The sequence below is a fragment of the Sinocyclocheilus rhinocerous genome, unplaced genomic scaffold (genome assembly GCF_001515625.1).
Source record: "Sinocyclocheilus rhinocerous isolate Xijiao unplaced genomic scaffold, SAMN03320098_v1.1 scaffold4039, whole genome shotgun sequence".
Lineage (NCBI taxonomy): Eukaryota > Metazoa > Chordata > Actinopteri > Cypriniformes > Cyprinidae > Sinocyclocheilus > Sinocyclocheilus rhinocerous.
Window position 1 is genome coordinate 105580 of NW_015648502.1, and position 14819 is coordinate 120398.

The following is a 14819-nucleotide window of genomic DNA, read 5'->3' on the forward strand; positions in this document are numbered from 1 at the left end:
TTTTTTTAAGAATTCTCTTCTGCTCACCAAACCTGAATTTATTTGATCCAAAGTACAGCAAAAACAGTACAATTTTGAATATATTTATACTATTTAAAATAACTGCTTTCTATTTGAATATATATTTTAAATGTAATTTATTCCTGTGATCAAAGCTGAATTTTCAGCATCATCATTACTCCAGTCTTCAGTGTCACATGATCCAGAAATCATTCTAGTATGCCGATTTGCTGATTATCAATATTTAAAACAGTTGAGTACATATTTTTCAGGATTCTTTGATGAATATAAAGATCCAAAGATCAGCATTTATCTGAAATAAAAAGCTTTTGTAACATTATACACTATTCCATTCAAAAGCTTGGAGTCAGTATGATTTCTTTCTTTATTTATTTTTTTGGAAAGAAATTATAGAAATGAATACTTTTATTTAGCAAGGATGCTTTAAATTGATCAAAAGTGATGAACTTGTGTGAACCACGGACCTTATTTCAGGGGATTTAATCAAACTCCCATTCAAAAAACCCATTGACTCTGGGACGATGGAACCGGACGTGCTAAAATGCTAACTCGCTTCCGGGTTTCTCCGGGCCTACAAAGTGATGTCATAGTTCCACCACTCTATTGTGATGTCTATTCTAAGCCATTATATAGTGATTCACAATTTATCCAGAATATGCATATCTACTTTAATGGGAATGGATTTAAAAGCAAAACAAGAGAGGGTTTACTGTAAACAGCTAAAGCACAGCACACTAATTAAAGTAAAAAATATTTCAAATAAGAAAAAAATATCTATAGTCACACTCACAAATCAACTAGGCATCGACCCCTAACTAAAATGCACATACATGTGTGTATAAACACATATTCAAACATTTTAGAAAAGGCAACATCTTGAGGATGACCAGGCAGTCAATGCAAACACTTGCACACATATTCATGACCAAATAAGCTGGATGTTTATGTGCAATAGTGATATCCAATTCTCGAGTCTGTGTGAGCCTGCCACCTGAGATTTGCAATGAACAAATTTGACTACACCAGAATACACTAGGTGCCTCTCACTAGACCATTGCTGAACCAAACAACTTGTTCAAAATGAATAAATTAAACCTACAGGCGGAGCTTTTGGTCATGTCTGACTCAATGGTCATGGTCTGCAAAGGCATCCTCCCTCTATGTTCTAAACAACAATGGCATCTATTCACGCGTGATTTTGTTACCACATATTTGTCATTATGCAACAGAAGCTTGAGTTTCAAGATGTTTGCCTGAGGTTATGGATTACAGGTAATAATGATGTAAATAATGTTCAGATTCTTGCACAGACTGATCGTTTCACTTCATATATTGCCAGTGGCCACAAATATAAATTTTGTGTTTCCTATATTGGCTTTTTTGACTCTTAAAGCGACGGCACCTGCAGACTTACATATTATGAATAACCAAGGACCATGGTTTCAGCTAAAAATCCTCTTTAGTGTTCTATGAAGAAAGAAAGCCATCATCTTCGATGGCCAGAAAACTTTCATTTTTGGGTGAACTATTTAGGTGAACTAGTGAATAAAATGTAATAATCAGCTATTTGCTTTAGCACATATGCTTTGTTTGACATAACATATCAGCATAACATACACTAAGTTGTTAGAAATATGTATAGGTGACGTAGTCAAGTGATGACGTAAAAGAACCAAATAAGCTTTTTTTAATGGGTTTGATGAAACGAACCATCCGAAGGAACCGGTTCACGGAAAAGAATCGGTCTTGCAAAACACACACATCCATACATAATCCAATGACTTAAAGCTTATAAACTACATAAATGGCAGTAGCCCACTGTGCAGGCATTTACAAGAATAAAATCCGAAATCCACTTTAGAAGTCCTTAAAATCCCCACCCACCTCCACACTGGATTTACCAGGAGTCTGCTGTCAGTCAGAGCACCGGGTTTATATACAGACGAAACGAGAGGAGGGGAACAAGCAAACCATCCTATTAACCATGATGAAGTAATAAACTGTTACTTATTGGAATCATCTGACATTGTGTACCACCACCACTTACATCTGTCAGAGAGATCATTCTGTCACTTCTAATGAATATCGAAACTCGGCCTTGGTTATTTCAAATGCACATACACACACAAAAGTCCCTGGGATGCTTTTTCAGACCATGTAACAAGACAATGCAGTGTAAAGACAGCTCGGGTCTCTGAGGAATACGTCTTACTGCATCATGATGCATTGTCCCTGCAATCTTTACATACTGTAATTGTGGACTGCTCAAAGCAAATCACCGCACAGCAGCAATTACATGGTGCACAGCAGCAAACCTGCATTCAATCTAAACTCTGGTCAATATGATGAGGCAGCTAAAACTGCAACTACACTGCCATTACAGCCCAAACAGATTCAGACTTCTTCGAGATTCTGTCGAGCTTGAATTATTAGAGCAGGAGTTGAAAGCAAGGACATAGAGGGATGCTCAATTATGCATTAAGAAAAGTGTCTAAAAGATGGTCCAGCCTGAGTCCCAGTGACAGCATATCAGTCATAATGGAGACCAGCCTGCTTCACAGGCTGTGGGATACTGGACTGTAGGATGCCATAACACATGTCATCAAGGATTCTAATTAATGTGACTAAATAATGCAACATGCAATGCATTGCCCAGGTTAGAAGATGATGAACAGATAGAAAAAATGCGCCATGCAGGGACTGATGATGGACCTGAGATGTTGATGGGAGGTGTAGGTATGTCGATTAGAGGTGGAAGCGACACTACACCTGCTCAAGTTATTCAGCTTTATGCATTAAACAATGCCATCAATTATATAAGTGTAACTATAGTACAAATGCATATTTTCTGCACAGTTAAACACTGCAATGAAGAAAGGCAGATGGAATGAGCTTTAAAGCAGGCATCGACAGAAATGCAAACCGCTTCTCCGCTTGTGCACTGACCACCTCGTCTATTACAGCTCAGTTTTGAAAATGACTGAAGGAGAGATGCACGGAATCTGCCGATAAATGACAAGCAGCGATGCGCGCGCCAGATGTTAGCAACGCTTCATTGGAGCTGCGCGAAATCACCAGTACTTACCGCAAAACCGCCGAAATGCAAATTATTCGCGGAGATCGATAAATCCATTTGTAACGGAATCACTGGATAACATTCTTTCCAAAGGTGTTTTCACGCGATGAACGGGCGGCTCCGGCTGGGTCTCGCGCGCTTCCATGGGCAAGAGGGTCAGAGCGCGTGACGTAGCCGCTCCACATAGAGAGACGCTGTTTCAGGGCATTTAAATGTGTTGCCATGTAGTCGAACAGGAGTTGATTAAAAAATATGGAGTTCCCATCGAAGTACGTAAAAAAGACGGTTACGGAGCGAAAACAACAAGCCCTAAATGGTCACACGAGTGACCATCTGCTTATAGTGCGCATAAACGCCCACAAATTGGTTACTTTGAATTGCTTGATATATGTGTTTAGTCTTCTGTTGGTTGGATTTATGAGTATTCGGTTTAACAAAGTCCACATAACTTTGGGGAAGACTAGCCGGCGCATCATAAATATTTTGTATGATAATAAAAACACGATTTTCTTGAGGCTTTTTTTTCTTTTTTCGAAATGAGCATTAGGCAACATTGCCATCGTGTGGATAAAAGGGCATCTCCCCTTAGGAGTGCTCTAAGTGCTTCTGTCAGATTATATAACATCTTTCACTGCCCGATCAAATTATATTAGCCTGTATTATATAAAGCTGTATCTGTAAATAAATAATAATAAAAAAAACTAGGCTTCGCAATTAGTTTAGCTATTTAATCAACACAAATGGCAGTCTAGAAAAAAAAGAGAAACATTTCCCACACATTACGTAATAACAGTTAAAAAGGTGCAGGGTAAGCAAAATACCGGTTCTGCCAGACGGAGCACCAAAGCTTTTTGAGCTCAATTCAGGACTCCTTCTGCTTTACCCATCAGGTGTTTGGACCTCATCTTTTAGCTTAAAGGAGAGCCTCTTCTCATGTTCCGCCAACTAGTCACACACACCGAGTCTTGGACCTGTTAGAAGCCAGCCAAAGTCCAGCATTCAGGGCTGTTATGAGAACCTGTGGGACTATTAGTGTTTTTCAGGCGTCTCGTCGGTCACACTGTCCATACCTTGCATTTCAAGTCCATCTTAATCTATCCAAAAGGGCAGTGGATCCCGGCAGTATTATGCATACAAAATATGCACACTGTTGTAAAATTGAACATCTTGTGGTCAGAAACTCCTGTTTCTTATCTCCTCTGGTTTCTTCAAATACTATAGTAATTTATAGTAAATACTATAGTGTTTTTGAACCATACTATAGTAAAGTGAATGATACTGTATATATTATAGTATTTACAACACTTTGTTAATGAATGCTACAGCATACTGTAGTATTAACTATAGTGAACTGATAAACTGTAATAAATACTGTAGTATACTTTAGTTTTTACTACAGTAAACTGTAGTATATTGTAGTATAATATACCCTATAGTTGTAGAAAACTTAGTACAGTATTGGGTAAAGTAATTTGTTTATATTTCTATAGTTGTTATATTACCACAGCGATTATAGAATTACCACAACAGATTAATTCAAGTACTTTACTATAGTATGGTTCAAAAACACTATAGTATTTACTATAAATGACTATAGTATTTTTTCATGTGGGGTGCTTCACTTATCTTATTTCAAACATATACTACCATTTAAAAGTTTGGGATTAGTAAGATGTTTTGTTTTTAAAAGAAATTATTATTTTCAGTGGCAGTAAAGACATTTGTAATGTTACAAAAGATTTGTATTTCAACATCAAGGATTAGGATCGTGTGACAGGGAAGACTGGAATACTGGCTGCTGAAAATTCAGCTTTGCTATCACAGGAATAAATTACATCTTAAAATATATTAAAGTAGAATAGTTATTTCAAACTGTAATCATATTTCACAATATTACTGTTTTTGTTTTTAATCATATAAATGCAGCCTTGTTGAGACTTATTTTAAAAACATAAAGTGTATGTCTTTTCATATTAACCATATTACATTGAAATATTATTACTGTTGTTGTTTTTGATTATTATATCCTCTTATCTATTCATTATTATTTAGCATCAAAATGTTTGCCTATTTTTGAAACGTTTTTACACCTAAAAGTCTGAAATGTAGAAGGCATTTTTGAAAAAGTTGAAAATCTGTAGGGATAACAGTGCATTCAACCTGTGAAACAATGACTACAAACAGTAAGTATTTTATGCACATGCAAATTTATTCAGTCATCCTTTATAGATATGAACTGACAGCAAGTGTAAACATTGTTTTCAGAAGGAAGAAACATTAAATTATACAGCGTAGAACACCAAAACAACTGAATCTCTGGTTATTATTTACTATCACATCAATACTAACAACAACAGACATTCACAATCGCGAACTCCCTAAACCCCCTTCCTGTTCTCAAAGTTCTCACTTCATATAATCATTTACTGTAAGGTAACCTTCTTGTGTGCTCATCATGCGCTCAACTAGCTAACTACTGGGCCGTAAGAACACTCAAAAGTGTTCAAACAAGAGACGTACTGTAATGTATTAACCAGCCATGTAAAGTGTAGTAAGAGTTTGCAGCTTACACATTTTGTCATATCCATTGACAATGTGAGGTGAGAAACAGCTGTTTAACGTGGCATAGGTATATCCTATCTGTCTATGTGTGTGCTATCTTTAGTTTTCTTAAGGTTTTGGCACATTATTGCGCCATGATCACTAATGTGCAAGTGAAGAATGAATAGTATGAAAATCAGCTCCTTGGTATCAATGCTTCATGCATCTAAGATGTATTTTGTGGTGCATATACCCTGTAGATTTCATTTAGGGACTTACAAATATTCCTTCCTTCTAGGGGTATGGTTATCCTGATCACAAGCACCATAGATATGTGAGCATAACACAAACAAGTCATTTAGATAAAGATGCAAAATGAGAACAATCAGATGACTAAAAAGTGTTTTTGCATAAAGCAGAGTGGGTGGTTGATTCAAAGGAGCTAGTGGATACGAGAGAACAACAATTCATGAAGAAGGGTTTTAGCTAGGGGACATCATTTTTATTCCAGTTCCTCCTCTGGTGCAATGGTGCTGGTCTGCTCAGAGGTAATACCTAAAATATCAAAGGCACACAAGTTAGTTTTACAATTATAGAAATAATTTGACATGCTTTAAGAATTTCATACCAAGCAACACTGCAGCTGCCTCCTACAGTGTATGTGGTTAACGACGCAACACAAAACTCAAACCACTCATGATGTTTTTAATAAAAAAACAAGTCTCACTTGAAGCATCATCATCATTGAGAGATTTATTCTCTTCCTCAACATAACCAAAACTTAAAAGTTTGGACATGTTCACTGGAGCTGCCCTCTTCTTCTCATGGGAACTGTAGAGACAATTATCAAATACTTATACACTAAATACATTTCAGGAATTTAATAATTGTTTTTATTGTGAATCTGGAAAATAATGTAGAGGCTAAAAATGTAAAAAGAGACATACATCTTTTTGAACTTGTTGGCTTCCACAATCTCTTTTTGGCTTAGGGAGAGCTTCTGCATCTCTGATGCAGCATGAATTACATTCTGTGTAAGGAAATAAGATGTTTATAATTTTAGGATTGAACAAAATTATCCACAATTTAATATAATGGTATAAAATGCTACTAATGCAACTTTCTTTACATGTGATTAATTCAAAATTCACAATGAATAATTCCAACCAGCAATAAAAAATAAACGTCACAAATGCATCATTAATACAAAGAAAGATGAGAAGCATGAAGGCAGAATAATAAATGACTAATAATGCAGTAAGATGATTCAGTTTCCTGTGTAAAAGATGAAAATGATAGGGAACGAAGTTAGAACCACAGATCTAACGTTACAGGGTACAGAGCCATAGCAACAGTCATTTGAGTCAGTGTTCTAAAAGAACTAGTTCTTTATAGTTAAATTTCAAACTGGTTTTTACATTTAAAAGTCTTTGTTCCGTAACCTTAGTACTTTATAGTATCTGCTTTCAAAGTATGCAACCCTAACTTGACTACAGCAAATGAGTATTTTGTCTTTACAACTAAATAGCCACATAGCAAACAATTTTATCAAATTTGTATGCCTAAAGAGTCACCATGAAAACACAGAAGATACACTATATGGACTACACTATTGGGACACCCCTTCTAATGAACAGGTTTGACTACTTTAGTCATTTCCATGAGTACAAATCTTAATGGTAAAGCATATAATGATATTCTAGGGAATTGTGTGCTTCTAATTTTATAGCAACAGTTTGGACAGGAATCTTTTCGATTCTAACATGACAATGCATCTGTGTATAAGGCAAGGTTCAAAAAGAAATGATTGATTCAGTCAGTGTGGAAGAACTTGACTGGTCTGCAGAAAGCAAAGTCCTAATCCCAGCTGAACACCTCTGGTGTGACTTTAATTGCAGACCTTGAGCCAAAAACCAAACACCAAAGACTTATGCTGGGTACACACCACAAGATAATCGGGCTGATTTTGGGCCGATTTCTCCCCTTCCGACAATCCTAGGTAATGTCCCGCCCGATTATCTTGGTGGTTCTAAAGATTATCTTATCAGATTTCCCTGTGGTGTGAGGTGTGTTAAGAGTGACTGAATCTGCTCGGAAGAACGTTGGAGGTGCCCCAATTGCGAATCGTAAATATTCAATACATATGGGTAGAGTCATTTTAGACACTTCCAAAGCTGTTGCAACAGAGATGGAAATACAATTTTTAAATACATGAATTATGTTTCCATCTATGTTGCCACAGTTTTGGAAGTGCCTTTTTCTGTTCTAAAGAAGGGGTGTCCCAATACTTTTGTCCATATGTGACCCTGGAGCACAAACCAGTCATAAGTAGCACAGGTATTTTTGTAGCAACAGCCAACAATACATTGTATTTTATGCCAAAAAACATTAGGATATTAAGTAAAGATCGGGTTCCATGAAGACATTTTGTAAATTTCCTACCGTAAATATATCAAAACTTTGGCATTGCTAAGAACTTTAATCTGGACAACTTTAAAAGCGATTTTCTCAATATTTTGATGTTTTTGCACCCTCAGATTCCAGATTTTCAAATAGTTGTATCTCAGCCAAATTTTGTCCTAACATCCTTATTTATTCAGCTTTCATGATGTATAAATCTAAAAAAAATTGACCCTTATGACTGGTTTTGTGGTCCAGGGTCACATATAGTGTATCTTGCAAAAGTCCTATATATAGTCCTATGGGAGAACATGGTCTGACCAGATCTTTATCCAAAGTCTTCATGTCAACCATTAAGAAAATAAAAAGCAGAATCACAACAATGGAAAACAAAAACAACAGCATGCAGCTTGGAGTTTTTACTCAAATGATTCAAGTGAAGATTTCTTCACTAATATGGTTTTGCAGGTGCATGGCAAAAAAGAAAGATGGCAACTGAAAGATTGTTTGTAATATGGCAGCAGGAGGAAGTTATGGGAGGGTTAAATAAGTGATGGCTATCACGGTCTTTGCTGATCCATTCACCTTTTTACCAGAATCCCAGGCTGAACAGTTATCAGTTCCAAAAGGGGCTTCCAGGTGCTGTAAGACCTCTTTAGACTTGCTGTTTCCATCAGGGGTAGTTGCTTCACTGCTGCTGTAAGCATAAGATGACATGATTGAACCCCAGTTTCACACCACCATACTGGATGAATTGGGGTGGAACCCTTTTTCTCTACACAACCCTATAATTCTTCTGAGAGAAGAATGTAGGTCCTTCATGTCACCCTATTGAACTGCTTGAACATTCCATGCTGAAGGAAAAGTTCACCCAAAAATGAAACATTTCTAAAATATTTACTATCCTCACACCATCCAAGATGAAGATGAGCTTTTTTCTTTGTTTGTTGGAGAAATTTAGCATTACATCATTTGCGCACCGATGGATCCTCTGCAGTGAATGGGTGCCGTCAGAATGAGAGTCCAAACAGCTGATAAAAGCATAACAAGAATCAATAATCGACATGTCTCGAGATCATCAATTAACATCTTGTTAAGAGAAAAGCTGCGTGTTTGTAATAAACAAATCTATCATTAAGAAGTTTGAACTTTTAACCCCTTTAAACCGTCGCCTCTAGCCTAAAATAAAGTCTATAATCCTTAATGATGCTTTCTCTAATGAAAAAGTCTGTCGCCCGGTGTCCTCTCACATTAAAATCCACCAAGATATTTGTTTAGAACTGTTTGGGGCTGTTTTCACTAGGGATGCACCGATACCACTTTTTCCAGTACTCGCCCGATACCGATACTTTTATTTTTGGTACTTGCCGATACAGAGTACCGATACTAGGGCTGCACGATAAATCGAAATGGAATCGAGATCGCGATTCGACAGAAGCTGCGATTGTCATGCGTATCTTTCAGTGAAGCACGGTTCTGTGATCAGCAGTAAATCTCCATCCGAAGGCCAGAGGGCGCTCTCGCGCAGAAACTCCAAATATGCCCCGAAGAAGAAATCCAGGAAATGCCTATCGCTGCAGCTGAATAAACAGAAGATTCAACTGCTTTCACTGATTCAACGTGACTTATAAACACACGACTACAGCAATATACGGTTTATCTGAGTTCTTATTATTATCATTTTCATTAAAATAAAGTATATTTATAATGCAATGCCTTTATCACTGCTTAAATACTATGAAATATGTTGAGTGCATTATTCTGTGTAAGAAGCCACATCATCTCACAGAAGGATTTATTTCAAACACTCTAACGTTATATTCATTGCATACATATACTTCGTAGTAGACATCCTTAACTCCATTCTGCTGTCTGTTGTTCTGTTGTCGGTGTTTCTTTGTCTGAATATGGCGCTTATCACATGCTGTGTGGTATTGGCGTTTGGTATCGTGGCATTTTAACAAGTACGAGTACGAGTACAGGAGCTCAGTATCGGGCCCGATACCGAGTTTTCAAACTGATCTGTGCATATTTCTCTCCTGATTTAGACGAGACAACTTTTTCACTGGAGATAGCAATATTAATCGATAAAGGACTCAGTTTGAAGTTAAAAACATCTGAATTATTAATTTCTTTATTACAAACATGCAGCTTTTTTCACAAGACATTAATTGATGGACTGGAGGCAAGTGGATTACTAACGGATTATTGTGATGTTTTTATCAGCTGTTTGAACTCTCATTCTGACAGCACCCATTCATTGTAGTGGATCCATTGGTTGAACAAGTGATGTAATTCTAAATCTGTTCTGATGAATAAACAAACTCGTCTACAGCTTGGATGGCCTGAATTCCTTTAAATACCAGAAGTAATTGACACATTCATAGCATCTTTCTCCAGCCAAATAATTTGTAATAAACTGAGATGATCTCTTATAATCTGTCTAGGATGATTCTTTTGATCAGAATGATGTATTTCCGAAGCATTTGGCTTCATTTATTATTTCTGTTCATAACAACACCTTATGGGCTGACAAATTCTCACCTCTCTTGATCATCAGGTGTGCCAGAGAACCAATTAGAGGGTTTGTAGGAATTGTTAGGTTTTGTTTCCACAGGGTCATCGTGACTCAGCAACCCTATGGGAGAAATGAAAGATAAGCAGGACATAATTAAAATGAATCAAATCAAATCTAATGTTGTGATTTTTTTGTGTTTATCAAGCTGATTTCACTTTTAGTAATCCTGTTTTGTGTACAAATGTCTTAACTTTTGGTAGTTGTATCAAACAATAAGTCACTAAATACTTCAAGATAATTTGTCACGATCACTTTGTATTCTATACTAAACATTTGTGCAAAAGCAGTAGGTCATTCTAAACACATGTACTTCACTTAGTTTCTTTAATAAATAGTGAGACAAGTGCATAAGATGCTATTCTGAACATATCATAAATCATGGCAAAGTTGAAGATAAATTTGAAAACAATACATTCTAGTGTGACACAATTACCCCTCTGTCCTCCTTGTTTTGCAAGTTTAACATAATCCGAGTCAGTGGCCTGAATTCCTACGCGTCTTCCTCCTTTAGTTATTTCTTGAGGAGTGGTGTCGGCAGTCGCAGATAAACCCGGAATCTGTGATGAGGGTCCAACAGCTCCATTTGAACTAGCAAGGTTAGCTGTCCTAACACCTACAATGAAATTATAATATTTGTACAATTATTTGCCTTAATCAAAAAATATTTGTGAAAACAATATTCATGTGTATTATGTGACAGCAATGTAGGCATAAGGTGGTCTGTAAAGAAGATAACAGTATAATGCGATTCTCAGAAGGACCGTTACCTGGTTTTGTCCGGCGATAGTTGGGCTCGGCAGCCATGACTGGTGTCTTAGTGGTCAGTGGTGGTTTGATAGCTCTGCAACTGCAGAAAGACAAAGTTAAGTCCTTTGCATTTATTCCAAATAAAAGGTCAGCCGAACTATTGTCCTTTAACGCGTGCTTAAATTATCCAATTAAAGCGCGAATGAAATGTCAGTGTCAGCTCGACATATTGAGCACTGATCATTTCTTCGTGTAGACAGCCGTGTATCTACAGCTACCTTACCAAAGCGAATAAATGTATCTATTACCGATCATGTTTTAAAACACTGTGGTAATTTTAGCGATTTCTCTCAGGATTTTCTTGTTTATCATTTAGCTCTCGAGTCAACCTTGTCGCCTAGTAACAAAAGCAGCATCAGGACCACAATCATCATCTGTACAAGACAAGACAATTATCAGCGCAGATTTTAAAAATAGAACTCACAGACATTGCAGATAAAAACAACATTGGAAGATTGGAACATTGATATACCTGAGGCTACGAAAAGATGTGGAAAAGACAAAGCGTACGTCGTGTTAACCAGAGCACAGAAGGGGGACGCCTAGCTTCCTCTTCTTCATCAGATTGAACTGCGCACTGAACCCGGAGACGCCTTTCCTGCCACCTACTGGATAGAGAATGATCTTCAAGAAGCGTGGAAACACCTCCTCCGCACAGCCCACAGCACAGTTTTGACAAACGCAAGAATTTGCATGTCATGTAGTATATCATTGAGAAGTAAGGATTAGCTAATATGGTTTTAGATTTTTATTAAACTTTTGTTATTAACATTTATATTAGCACGTATCCTCTTATTTATTTATTTGTTTGTTTGTTTATTTATTTATTTGTTTGTTTTAAGACAGTTTAAATATGGAGGGCCAAATTACTCAAAATTAAATCATTACATAAATGTTTAAATATATAAATAAATCGTTAAATGCATAATTAAATACACATTGGCTATAAATGCGTAAATAAATGCAGAAATATTCATTCATTCATTCGTTCGTTCCTTCATACATTAATTCATTCATTTTATACACGTCTCGACAACCACTGCCCTGAAAATGAACTGTGGAATAAATAAATAAACGAATGAATGAAGGAATATTTATGCATTTAATTATTTAAATATGTATTTAACCATTGATTTATATATTCCAATATTTATTTAATGATTTAATTTTGAGTAATTTGGCCCTCCATACTGTTCATCTTCATCAATTCTTTATTTATGTTTTAACCTATATGGAAGTCATTTTCTGAAGACATTCTGCCTTTTTATTTTATTATTTTATTTTACTTTACTGTATTTTATTTTAAAATGAAAGTGAATTGAAATCTGCTATACATCTTTAAAAATTCTCTTTTTCTATTTTAATGTACGGAAGGCTTTTTTTGACAATTTTAAATAAATTAATTTAATGATAAAAAAATGAATAGCACATATACAATTTCATTATGAGAAATTAAATTAAACAATCTAATTTTCATTTTTATCATACCTATACAATTATGTTTTTTAATTGGCAGAAAATGTCATCCATATTTATGTAGGTCTACGTTTTGATTGTTTCAGAGGTGATTTTAAACATGATTCTCCATAAATGTGCGCTGACACAGACTTACAGTAAAATCATTCTGTAGTTTGTAGTGAAGCCCCGGGGACTTTACTGTGGTCACGTGACGTAACATCCGTTCAGAGCGAAGGCGCGCGTTAAAACCAGAGAGAGCGACGTTCTCAGCAGCAGATATGCCAGCACACACTCTGAAGATGACAGCATCTGTTCAATACATAAGAAAACTGCTGGGAAAAAGCAGCTGTGCGACAAGCAACCTGTTGAACACTGGACACAAAACACAGAAGAACACTACCGATTCTAAAACCATCAGGAACAAAGATGGAAAAAGTCATAAAAGAAACGTAAGTGACTATTTTCGTATTTGCTTTATTTTTGACGTGTTTATTTTGTTTGATGTTTTAATATGATTTGATATTTCTCTAGTAATATTCTGCTGAACATGTAGGTTTCTACTAATATTTAGTAGGCTATGTAAATAACATATTAACCTACTAAATTGCTTATTTTAATAATTAACAGTGTGAAATGTTATTTTGTAGGTAGTGCAATTCCAAGACAACACAACAGAGCAGTATATACGGTAAAAAAAAAGTTATTAAGTTGCATCTTAAGCTTGTCAACCCACATGCACAACTCAAATTTGGTCTGACTCTCTCTTGCTCATGTCTCTTGGTTAACAGGAAAAGTGTCGTTTTAAGAAGAAAAGAAAATGAAACTTTTGGGTTTGACATCCAGGTAACCTCATTACCCACCCACCCTCTCTCTCTCTCATACTCTGCTTATACTTTTTTCTCCATTCATTCAAGCATTACGTGCCTGCCTGAGGGCTTATTATCTGTCAGGGGATAATTGGATTTTGGATGATGAATTGATTGGGTCTTTACTCCCTGTCCATAGACAAGCAGTGTTGAGAGAAGCATCAGTACTGAGCAGGATTTGGGCTCGTGTGTGTGTTGGGTGAAGGAGAACAGTCTGGCAGAGAGTAGTGGGTTAATGACAGGTAAGTTATTAAGACACCTGCTCACTTCTGTCGAGCACCAGTGTCATTCATACTTACTAAAATCTCTTTGTCTCTCACCTCAGGTGATGTTATTATAACGGTCAACAGTGTGTATATTGCTGGATTCACTCAGCAGCAGATCAACAATCTGGTTCAAAAGTCCTCCACCTTAATGTAAGACTCAACACTATTGTCTATGTTACGTTTTTGATGATTAATGTACAGTTATACAATGTATTTTCAGCGGAAAAAGAATATAAAAATGCTACAGTAAAAAAATGTTAGTTTGTTCACTGAAATATTTTTATTTTAATTGTTTGTGAGGAAAAAATATGAATTAGCATAATTTATGGTTAAAGTCTACATATTTAATATTTAATTAGATATAACAGGTCACCACATGTATACACACACATACCTTTTTATTAAGGTTTTATATTATTGTTATTATTGTTGTTGTTGTTGTTATTATTAAGTATTTTAATGTCATTTTTAATAAGAAAAGTAGAAGTCACATTTTTATTAATGGCCCCTTTGTAAAGCATCGCATTTGATTATATTTCATTCAAAATGTTTAATGCAGTGCTTATTGGATTGCAATAATTTTTATAATATTACAATATGTGACCACAAAACCAGTCTTAAGTGCCAATTTTTCCGAAATTGAGATTTATACATCATCCGAAAGCTGAATAAATAAGCTTTCCATTGATGTATGGTTTGTTAGGACAGGACAATATTTGGTCGAGATACAACTATTTGAAAATCTGGAATCTGAGGGTGCAACAAAATCAAAAGATTGAGAAAATCGCCTTTAAAGTTGTCCAAAT

The 14819-nt window shown here is 35.9% G+C and overlaps 3 protein-coding genes across 7 annotated transcripts in view; 1 reads left to right on the top strand and 2 right to left on the bottom strand.

The window, feature by feature from the left end:
* The window catches only part of LOC107709738 (plakophilin-4-like), a 47111-nt gene extending 43672 nt beyond the window's left edge, over window positions 1-3439 (bottom strand). For all 3 annotated transcript variants that reach the window (XM_016514333.1, XM_016514334.1, XM_016514331.1), the window contains exon 1: window positions 3107-3439. The gene's annotated coding sequence lies outside the window, so the exon portion shown is untranslated. The remainder of the gene's footprint in view (window positions 1-3106) is intronic.
* A 1858-nt stretch (window positions 3440-5297) lies between these two features.
* On the bottom strand, window positions 5298-12046 carry cunh7orf57 (chromosome unknown C7orf57 homolog). Of its 3 annotated transcripts, none has more exons than XM_016514337.1 (8): window positions 11896-12046; window positions 11384-11463; window positions 11050-11229; window positions 10583-10676; window positions 8624-8732; window positions 6586-6668; window positions 6366-6469; window positions 5298-6193 (listed from the first exon to the last, which is right to left on the bottom strand). In XM_016514337.1, exons 2-8 carry the CDS (start codon window positions 11418-11420, stop codon window positions 6141-6143), a joined length of 660 nt encoding a protein of 219 aa, XP_016369823.1. In that variant the 5' UTR covers window positions 11421-11463; window positions 11896-12046; the 3' UTR covers window positions 5298-6140. The 3 variants fall into 3 exon arrangements, with proteins under 3 accessions (XP_016369823.1, XP_016369822.1, XP_016369821.1); XM_016514336.1 differs by having other exon boundaries at window positions 8624-8735; window positions 11934-12043; XM_016514335.1 differs by having other exon boundaries at window positions 8624-8735; window positions 11896-12043.
* A 1123-nt stretch (window positions 12047-13169) lies between these two features.
* Window positions 13170-14167, top strand: LOC107709733 (cytohesin-interacting protein-like). The gene is made up of 5 exons (XM_016514327.1): window positions 13170-13330; window positions 13529-13569; window positions 13670-13724; window positions 13887-13989; window positions 14073-14167. The coding sequence occupies exons 1-5, from the start codon at window positions 13181-13183 to the stop codon at window positions 14165-14167; spliced, it is 444 nt and encodes a 147-aa protein (XP_016369813.1). The 5' UTR covers window positions 13170-13180.
* Window positions 14168-14819: the final 652 nt, after the last annotated feature.